Source organism: Arabidopsis lyrata, assembly GCF_000004255.2.
Source record: "Arabidopsis lyrata subsp. lyrata unplaced genomic scaffold ARALYscaffold_7, whole genome shotgun sequence".
Lineage (NCBI taxonomy): Eukaryota > Viridiplantae > Streptophyta > Magnoliopsida > Brassicales > Brassicaceae > Arabidopsis > Arabidopsis lyrata.
The window spans coordinates 8,405,689-8,415,028 of NW_003302549.1; the positions used below are offsets into that span (position 1 = coordinate 8,405,689).

At 35.0% G+C, this 9,340-nt stretch overlaps 3 protein-coding genes across 4 annotated transcripts; all 3 read right to left on the reverse strand.

Moving 5' to 3' along the window:
• Window positions 1-73: 73 nt before the first annotated feature.
• Window positions 74-3,765, reverse strand: LOC9303817 (protein FIZZY-RELATED 2). The gene is made up of 8 exons (XM_002869752.2): window positions 2,856-3,765; window positions 2,120-2,242; window positions 1,925-2,029; window positions 1,258-1,500; window positions 973-1,167; window positions 788-889; window positions 576-707; window positions 74-478 (listed from the first exon to the last, which is right to left on the reverse strand). The coding sequence occupies exons 1-8, from the start codon at window positions 3,330-3,332 to the stop codon at window positions 425-427; spliced, it is 1,431 nt and encodes a 476-aa protein (XP_002869798.1). The 5' UTR covers window positions 3,333-3,765; the 3' UTR covers window positions 74-424.
• Window positions 3,766-4,675: 910 nt separating this feature from the next.
• LOC9305870 lies at window positions 4,676-6,468 on the reverse strand. Its single transcript, XM_002869753.2, has one exon. The coding sequence runs from the start codon at window positions 5,799-5,801 to the stop codon at window positions 4,773-4,775; it is 1,029 nt and encodes a 342-aa protein (XP_002869799.1). The 5' UTR covers window positions 5,802-6,468; the 3' UTR covers window positions 4,676-4,772.
• Window positions 6,469-6,569: 101 nt separating this feature from the next.
• Window positions 6,570-8,979, reverse strand: LOC9305871 (PGR5-like protein 1A, chloroplastic). 2 transcript variants are annotated; one of them, XM_021017962.1, is made up of 10 exons: window positions 8,613-8,979; window positions 8,134-8,240; window positions 7,939-8,035; window positions 7,744-7,844; window positions 7,605-7,661; window positions 7,444-7,520; window positions 7,182-7,344; window positions 7,013-7,110; window positions 6,842-6,921; window positions 6,570-6,753 (listed from the first exon to the last, which is right to left on the reverse strand). In XM_021017962.1, exons 1-9 carry the CDS (start codon window positions 8,797-8,799, stop codon window positions 6,852-6,854), a joined length of 957 nt encoding a protein of 318 aa, XP_020873621.1. In that variant the 5' UTR covers window positions 8,800-8,979; the 3' UTR covers window positions 6,570-6,753; window positions 6,842-6,851. The 2 variants fall into 2 exon arrangements, with proteins under 2 accessions (XP_020873621.1, XP_020873620.1); XM_021017961.1 differs by having other exon boundaries at window positions 8,134-8,246.
• Between the last annotated feature and the right edge of the window lie 361 nt (window positions 8,980-9,340).

The window sequence follows — 9,340 nt, forward strand, 5'->3', positions numbered from 1 at the left end:
CTGACCCCATTCGTCTATATCTAATTTACGACCAAATACACCAAATACAGAAAGAGAAGAAGGACAAGTAATATAGAGAATGGGCAACTGAATTATTGCATTATTATTATTATGGGCTCATTTTATAAAATGTTGTGTTCGTAAGTAAATAAATACAAGAAACTATATTTGATATATGAAATAAAATTGAATAAAGATATACACTTTGGAAAATTTTGGAGAAAATGTTGCGCATCTTGATGAAACCCAAAGATCGTGAATAAATCAAAAGGGTTAGATCTTTTTGCATCCGTGAGTGTAAAAGAATTTAATGACTCTCTCCCGTGTGAAAAAAAGTTGGTTGAGACGACCAACTCAAGCTGGCTGCTGAAGAAATCAAGAATTTATGACTTTGTCTTGTGTGTTTTGAATTGAAAGAAACCTTTCACCGAATTGTTGTTCTACCAAAGAAAGACGACCCGATTTCACTATCCGTATTCTGAAACAGAGCCAAAAACATTGAATTCGTTCATCGGAAAATAGTATTTTCGGATCGTTAAGTTATTATATAAGTAGAGATTAAGTTGGTTTTTTACCTGAGATTTTGGGGATGGGAACACATTCCAGAACCGTAAGGTTTCATCTCCTGCTCCTGTTACAATCGTCTGTCCATCGGGTGAAACCGCAAGGTACAGGACGCGGTATGTGTGACCAGTAAGAGTTGCAATCTGAACAAACGAAAAAACATCTGATAATGCTCGATGATGGAGACTAATGTACAGACACAAAGGTCATAGAGATTTCATACTTTGGACATGGTTGGGTATTTCCAGACAATGATTTGGTTCTGAGAGTATCCATGTGTGCTAACTAGCTCGTTTACGTTCTTAGACCAAGCGAGATTGCATACCTGTAATATGCAAGGACAAAGATGATTACAAACCATGAAATGTTGGTTATGTTTTGCGAGTCATGTCAAGTTTAGAAATTTACCTGACTGCAAGTATCTATGGAGCTTAAATGAGTGTTCGTCGTTGTATTCCAAAAACGTATGCACCTATCAGCAGTTCCCCCACCAGAAGCAAGAAGCCCATGAACATGAGGAGACCAAGCAATGGCTTTCACCGCTGCAGTGTGTTCACTATATTTTAAAACCGGTTGTGTTGAATGTTGGTTCCATACAAAAAGCTGCAAAAATTTATAACCATTTTAGCCATTTTGGGGGTTAAAAAGAAGACTAACGTAACCGCAAATGAAGAAAGTAATCATAGTACATACCCGATTGTCGTTGCCACCAGATGCTAACTCTCTGTTGTCATAAGACCACTTGAGTCCGCATACCTCAGATTTGTGACCTGTCAGTTTACTGACATGATCTTCTTGACACCTTATGTCTCTCTGAAGAATACTCTTGTCTCTGCTACCAGATGACAGAACCGATGAACCCCATGCCAGGGCTCCAACTCTTAGACGATGACCTTCCATTGTTCTTGTCCTTTTGCAGCGCGACGCATCCCATATCTACCAAAACACAACTAAAGTGAGTATTCCATAAAAAGAACATAAAAATTCCTCAGATAAATGAAAACCCTATTCGCCAAGTGCAGATACTTTTCATCATAACCACAAAGGAGTTAGCTTCATTGAAGGCAATTTCCAAATACATACTTTGATAATGCTTTTATTTGAGCATATCTTCTCGATAAAGAAAACATCTTTATAATAATCATACCACTAATGATCAAGATAATACCAGTAAAAGATAAAGCAGGAATCCTACAGTCCATACGATAAGGTCTAATCATGTTGTAACTGTAATTAGTTTACTTAAAAATATTTCTTCCAAATTCAGAAAGTTGAAAAGTAACGTAAATTTGTAGTTACACATAAGCATAGGCCTAAAAGTATGTAACAGGACAAAAACACAGAGTAAATGAGATCTAACCTGAACTTTCCCGGTACTAGTTCCAACAGCCAGATGAGTTCCACGTAACGCCCAACCCACTGAGCAAACACTATCCTCAGCTCCGAGATCACATAACTTAGTTACCTGTTGAATTTCAAGGAAGCAATCAACATCAAAACAATTAGAAACTAGTATGAATTATTCGAAAATTTTAAAATGACAAAAAAAACTCACCTTGCTGCTACAAGCATTCCATAAATAAACGCAATTCCCTAATCCCACTGCAAGAACATTTTGTGCAGACCAGTCCACGAGATTCAGATAAAAATCATCTTGCAAGGCCGGTGCATCCAATACCTAAACAACAAAAAGAAGCCTCTGTTATCATCTGTAGTAACATTGCCCATAAACAAATATCCAAATCCAATAACAACATCAAGCTCTGCACATTTACAAACACACTAAGAACTATCTAAAGAACAGTAAACAACAAACATTCTTCATCATCTAGATCACTCTAGTAATGACTACAAAAACCTCTGTTATCAGCTGAAGCAACATTGCCGACTAACAAATACCCAAATCCAGTAACAAGATTTAAGCTTTGCTCATCTACAACAACACTAAGAACATTAAACAACAAGCATTCTTCAATACTGGTTTCATCTATATCACATAACCCCAAACTCCAATTCTAGACCATCAGAGAGCAAAACATCACCAAGATCACAAATTATTCCATGTAAAAACGAAATCAAACATCAAAAGTCAACAAGATCAAGAATCTAAGCTCCCCAACCGCCAGAATCTGCAGACATTGCACAAAAACCCATCAAAGAAAAAAATCAATTTCACACAATGCACACAAACCACTTAAAAAAAAACAAGATATGATCCAGATTCAATGATCAAAACACCAAAATCAACACAAAATCAACAATGCATCATCCCCAGAAATCAAAATCCTCACTTTATACGGCGATCGCTGAACTTTCCTGGGAGCTTTAACAGGACTATGACAAACACCAGGAGAATCATCAACACCAAAAGGAGAAAAAGAATTCAAAGACCGATGCGTCTCCGTCTTAAACCTGAAAATATTCCTGGAAGAAGAGAACCCAGTAATATCTCTCTTCTCCGGCGTCTCTGGTCCAAACATGGCCGCACGCAACAGAGTAGCGTAAGAGCCAGCTCCATCTTCCTTACCATCTTTACTCGGAGAAGGAGATAGATCGAAGAGAGCAAAATTGGATCCGGATCTACTGGGAATAAATCTATCCGAGTATATAGACCTTGATGGTGATTGAGATTGATTAGCATTGATTAATCGATTGATTCGTGACTCAAGTGAAACCACCGGAGTATTCATCGCCGGCGATAGATTTCTATGAGATGAAGAATTCGAATTCGTTATCACATTGCTTGCGCTAGGATCTTCTTCTTCCATGGTTTTTTTTTTGTTGACTCTTTTTTTTTTTTTGGTTCGTCTTCAGATGTAACAAAGGCTTTTTTGTTGAAGTGTTGTTGAAACCTCTCTTTGTCCTTTTTATTGAAAGTTTTTTTCTTTTTTAACTTTTTACCTTTTTGCCATTTTATTTTTTATTTTTTTCTTTTTCCCGGGAAATCTCAGGCAAAACAGAAAACGACATGTGAAGTTATGCGATTTTAAGCGGTGAGGTTTCAGGTGAGGACCGTGAGGTTTAAGCTTCTGATTCAATCTTAATCGTTGGATTAAGATCTTAAGGTTTAATGGGCTTTAAGATGGGCCTATTTTTTACCCATTTTGTTGAAAGCAGTTCAAACTCTAGTGATCTTATAGAAGAATCTTAGATGGCAGGCGTTGACAATATAAAAAATAAATAGTTGATAAATGTTATAGATCTAATGCCAAATCAAGCCAAAACATGCTGATTTTATATATTAAAAATTAGATCTGATTTGTATTGAATTGGTTTTTAATTTCATATCTAAGAGACTTGTGAGATACAAAAGTAAACATAAATATTAAAGATATAGTAGAAAATTTTCCAAAAGGATATAAACTAGTCAAAAAATAGTTCAATGAAATTTTAGAAAAAAACTACACTTATACAGTAATAAGAAATTAATTTTAATTTTTTCTAATAAACTAAAACACTAAAAACTGAAAAGAAAAAAAAATCTTAGTTTCATATCTTACAGAATTGAGATACAAAAAAAAAAAACCAAAAATTAAATATTAAAGATAGAAAATAAAATTTGCCAAAAAATAGTTAAAAATAATCCAATCAAATATATAACAAAACTATAGTTATAATTATTTTTTGTCAACTATAAGAAATTGATTTTATTTTATTTTATTTTTTCTCAACACTAAAAAAATGAAAGAAAAACAAAAACAAAATCTTACTAAAATAAGTAAAAATTGAATTGCAAGTTGCAATGAAGGTGGTGATTTGTTTATAATTCCGCACTTCGCATTAACAATAGCTTACTGGAGAAGATGCTTGTTGATGTGTAGGTGGAAAATTCTATTAACTTGTCATAATACTGGAAAGATATATTTTCTTCACGAAATGAAAAAAAAAAAAAAAAAAGCTTACAGTATGAAAGTAGGGGGGACTATCTGATTTTTTTTTATAAATTGCATAATTTCACTGACCATAAGATATAAAACATATAGACCATAAATAATTTTTTAAAAAATTAAAAAAGAGAAAATTCTCCATTAATTCTGTAAAAGCCTTTACTTTTGCAGAAGATAAAAAGAAAACAAAAGATTATAGCTGCTTAAACAAAACTAAAAAAATGGACGAAAATTCATTTTGAAGCTATTGAAAACTATTTATCTTAAGATACTCAATTAACACAAAAAAAAAAAGAGGAAAAATCAGAAAACAAATGATAATTATGGATAATTACTATTCAAATGAGTGTTTTTATACCTATCATCGGCAATTCTAGGAAGAGTTCTAGTTCCAGGAGCAGTAGGAGCTCTAACATGACCCACCATTGAAACCTGAAGAGCTTCTTCTTCATAAGCTCTTCTCTCCATTTCTTCTCTCATTGCTTTCTTCTTCACCTTCACCAGCATCGCCACCACTAACATTCCCAGCAGAATTGCTCCAATCCCTGACCCAATCACACTCCCCACCGCCACTTTCCACCGGCTCAACTTTCCTCCTCCGTTGCCACCATTCATCTCCGTCGATGACGTCACCACTCCACCACCACCACCGTCATGATCATCTTTTTGAGCTTCTGTCTTCATCACGAGAGCGTAATGCCCTTGTCTTGTCCCTTTACATACATACGGCGAGACTTGCTCACTAAACGTTGTGTTAGCGTTACTTGTAAAACACGCACACAAGACTGACGAGTTCTTCTTCGTCGTCGTAGGGTTAGGGCTAGTGTTATTAGTTGCCTTGTTGCTCAAGAAATCGACTAAAATTGGGTTTTGATCGGTACCTACAACGTTAACCTCATAAGGATTCGTGGCCACACCGTCAGGGTTAGCATTATAAGCCAATAAACCAAGAACCGGTGACACGAGCTGGTAATTATAACCGGATAAGTTATAACCAGTAGAGTAGATTGAGGACCAATTCAAACCAAGGTTTTGTCTAATTAGCATGACTCTCTCCGGGCATGGCTCCACCGTCACTCCTGAACCGATGTGAAACTCTCCAATTTTTGCTCCATATCTTCTCAAACTCCCACACCTTAACTTGACCGTGTCAATGTCGATACCAGAGAAATTAGAAGGGAGATGGATTTTCTGAGTGATGCCTGTGTTGAGATTGAGCTTAAAGTTTCTAATGGTGTAATCTCTAATCATGAGATCAAGGAGATGTGTAGATTGAATCGATTGAGACTCAGATTGGTGGAATGATAATAAGAGAAGTATGATGATGATACAAAAAGAGAATGAATCCATGAGAGGATCAAGAGAATCTAGGGTTTACAGAGGAAGTGAAGAAGAGGAAAGAAAGAAAAGTTTTGATTGTGTTTTTACTTTTGTGGGGGATGTGTTTTTAGGACAGACCATTATAAACACTTACACTTCATTTGTCAGATTTCTCTTTTACCTTTTTAGAAGACATAATAATTGTTAAATAAGCATATGACCGTTCTAACGTAGAGGGTTTAAAATTTAAAATGTTTTAATTGATAGGTCTAGTGGAGGAGAAAATTGGATTAATGATGATAGAGGCATGGGAAGATGATTATCATGATTACACTTCTGTGTTAATCAATTTCATGATAAAAAAAAATTTTGTAATCTATTTTTATACCAAAAAAAGAGAGAGACATTGGCGTGCTAATGTTTTGTGTGACTTTATCCTCTTTTGTGTAATGTTGTTGTTACCTTTGTCTGTCCTTTCATTATATATGTTCTTGACTTTAGCTCTCTTCTCAATCAATCTCTTTATGTTACTCACCATTTCAAAATTTTGACTCCCAAATTCACACTATGCATTTCTCATACTTGTTGAATTGTAGAGCATAATTTCTTGTTAAAGCGGTAAAGATTCAAACCCGAGTTTAGGGTAATTGATCTTCGCGGTTAAATCCAAACTTTATTGTACTATTTATTTAGTAAACAAAAGAAAAAAAAAATCAAAACCAAAGTTAATTTAAGTTGAATTTGTAATGTTAATGGTTTTATTTTCTCTATGGAGATAAACTTTTCGGATAAATCGTATTCGGCTTTAAAGTTTTCGGATTTGGTCTTTCATATAATATTTCTCTTATTGTTTACACAATACTTACAAATCAGAAAACATGTGAAGGAGAGAGAGCTAACATGGAAGATCTTGCATATACATTAACTTCGAATCTATTTTGCTTCTGACAAAACCCATTCTTCTTTTTCCATCTTCATCTAGCTGGAAAATCAAGTTTTATTTTCTCAGATTTCCATGTATTTTAAAGGGATAGTAACTAATCAGAATTTACTATAAATGAGATGTGTACCTCACAGGGTTTAAGCTTGGCTTCCTTCTGGCAATGTGATCAACCGAGAACCCGAGTCATACACCATCGCGGTTCCACAGCTAAAACCGCGAAAGAAACAGAGATAATTAAAGATTTGGATAGTGTTATATGTCAGAACTTTTGAAACCAGATCTTAGGTTAAAATCTTACTTGGAGCATTTGACAGCGTTGGTTTTGCCACCACTGGAGATTGACAGAATAGTTCCAAAGAAGGAGGTGTTTTCCGTTCCACAATTCGGACAAGGACCCTATGAAACAAGAACATTCATTAAGGACTCTCTGTTGTTTTTCTTTTGCAATCTTGAGTAATGGTTCTTACCTTCAAGATCAAGAAGTCTTTGATGATCAGTTTGGTGATTGATAAAGCCAGATATACAATCACAGGCACGGCAGCGAACCACGTGAATATGAAACTGTATGGTTCCGAAAGCTCCATGATGTATGTGATCTCAAAACCTGTAATGTCGTCGAGGAAGAAAAAGCTGCAAGTACACAATTGAAAGAACATATATAAGAAAAGAAAAACTCAGGGTTTTCTATGATTTGAATGTTCGAATAGAGAACTCGGTATAGAGACTCACAGTCCGAGAGCAACAACGGTTGCTGGAACATTCAACAATAACATTTTGAAATAATCTACAGCGAGATCACTATACACCTGCATTTGAGAAAGTTCACAAAGACCGTAATTCAATATCTTCCTAGGGTCTAATCTGAACAATGAATCTTATAATATATTTACCTTTTTACTGCGGAGACTGCATCTTGGACCCTCGCACACAATTTCGCTACCATCAATCTATATGAAAGCAGAAGGAATTATAGAAGTGAAGCTTAATAGCAGATCACTAATTTGGTTGAAGCATAAAAGGAAATGGAACCTTTAGTTTCAGTTTGAGCTTATCATATTCTTCATCATTCAAGATTGGTTTTCCAGAAACATAAGCCATGGAAGCTTCCAAGAACCTTTGTTCATCGGAACCTGTGTTTCATAAAACCAATCAAAGATCAGGACTTTACCACCTAAGAAACCAAAACAAAGATATGAAATTTTGAATCTCATAGTTGATGATTACTTAGCATCACAACACTGCTTCCTTCCCACATCAACTCATCTTTAAGGTTATCAAACTCTTCATTAGACATGATCGCTTTGCCATCGTAATAGAAAGACTGTAAGAAAAACACAAAAGAAAGAAATTCTCAGGCTCTGGAAGATTATATGTATCATGTTTTGGCAACTATAAAAAGGATGGTTTATGTAGCGTTACTTGCATCGCTTGGAGAAACTCTTGTTCCATTTCACCAATTGTCTTCTTCTCAGCCTTGTTGATGCTACAATAAGGCAAAACATTGCTATCCACGTTGTCTCCTCCCCCTGTACCTTGACCAAAACCAAAGACTCTAATTCAGAGCAAATATAAAGTTGATACTTTGTAACTCTTGACATTGCAGACATATAGAACAGAGATAAACTCTAAACAATGAAAGGAAGTCCAATACAAACAATCTTTGGTAAATCAGAATTATAATAGCCAATGAATCAATCAAACCCACCAAGAATTTAGTGACTGAAAAAACATAACTTTCAGAGCCAGAGACGTTGAATTCAAAGAATTTACCCAAAATTCTCAAAGGCTACAACTTTGGAAACTCCGTTGTGAACAAACTTGAAGCCAATGCTTTTATAAACATAAAACTAAGGCGGAGAGAATCGAAAATCAAGACTTAAAAGAGGCAAAGTCAAGACCTGATTGCTCTGTTGTGGCTTTAGCAGGCAACAAGAAAACTCTTCTTCTCAAAGAAATCGATTTTGCAGGGGTGAGCTGGGCCCATTGAGTCCTCGACGACGACGGAGAGAAAGAAGAGGTGGGTTTGAGAGAAACGGCGGAGAAAAGTCGAGGACTTGTCAAACTAAACAACATCTTGCTACCCATTTTCCCTGAGAGATAGATAGAGAAAAGGAGCTCCTTTTCCTCTGTTTTTTCAGTAAGTATGAACCTGTGGTCGAAGATATGTTACTGTGACCTTCAGGTTTGTTCTGATTTTTGAGTTTTTTTTTTCTTTTCTAAATTATTATTTTTGACTGTTTAGGAATTTTGGAGGGAAGAAATTAGGAGATAAGAGAGGTGTGGAGATGAATTCCTTGGCAGATCTCTCTTATTTTTTTCCTTCCTCTCATCCTCATAAACAGAAATATCCACGTCAGCATTAAATATCAAGTTTTTTTATACAAAATAAAACTTTAAATAGATTATAAAGAAATAATTTTTAGGCTTTGATTATACAAATAAATACTGTAAGAAGATTTTTAGTAAAAGTTGGTAATTTTTTTTTGACAATATGTAGTATGTGAATTTGAATTCGGCTGATGATATACATTAGCACAAACCATTAAACTATAAACAGAATAAATATTAAAATAAAATGAGCTCCAAAGTTAAAATACAAACAACATGATTAAAAATTTTCGAAAGA

What these genes read in the sequence shown, in the direction of transcription:
- LOC9303817 (XM_002869752.2), bottom strand. Translation starts at nt 3,332, where the DNA reads ATGGAAGAAGAAGATCCTAGCGCAAGCAATGTGATAACGAATTCGAAT. An exon ending in AATACCCAACCATGTCCAAA is followed by an intron (nt 708 to 787) that starts GTATGAAATCTC and finishes TCGTTTGTTCAG; the next exon opens with ATTGCAACTCTTACTGGTCA. An exon ending in TCCCATCCCCAAAATCTCAG is followed by an intron (nt 479 to 575) that starts GTAAAAAACCAA and finishes GCTCTGTTTCAG; the next exon opens with AATACGGATAGTGAAATCGG.
- LOC9305870 (XM_002869753.2), bottom strand. Translation starts at nt 5,801, where the DNA reads ATGGATTCATTCTCTTTTTGTATCATCATCATACTTCTCTTATTATCA.
- LOC9305871 (XM_021017961.1), bottom strand. Translation starts at nt 8,799, where the DNA reads ATGGGTAGCAAGATGTTGTTTAGTTTGACAAGTCCTCGACTTTTCTCC. An exon ending in AGCCACAACAGAGCAATCAG is followed by an intron (nt 8,247 to 8,612) that starts GTCTTGACTTTG and finishes GTTTTGGTCAAG; the next exon opens with GTACAGGGGGAGGAGACAAC. An exon ending in AAGCAGTGTTGTGATGCTAA is followed by an intron (nt 7,845 to 7,938) that starts GTAATCATCAAC and finishes TATGAAACACAG; the next exon opens with GTTCCGATGAACAAAGGTTC.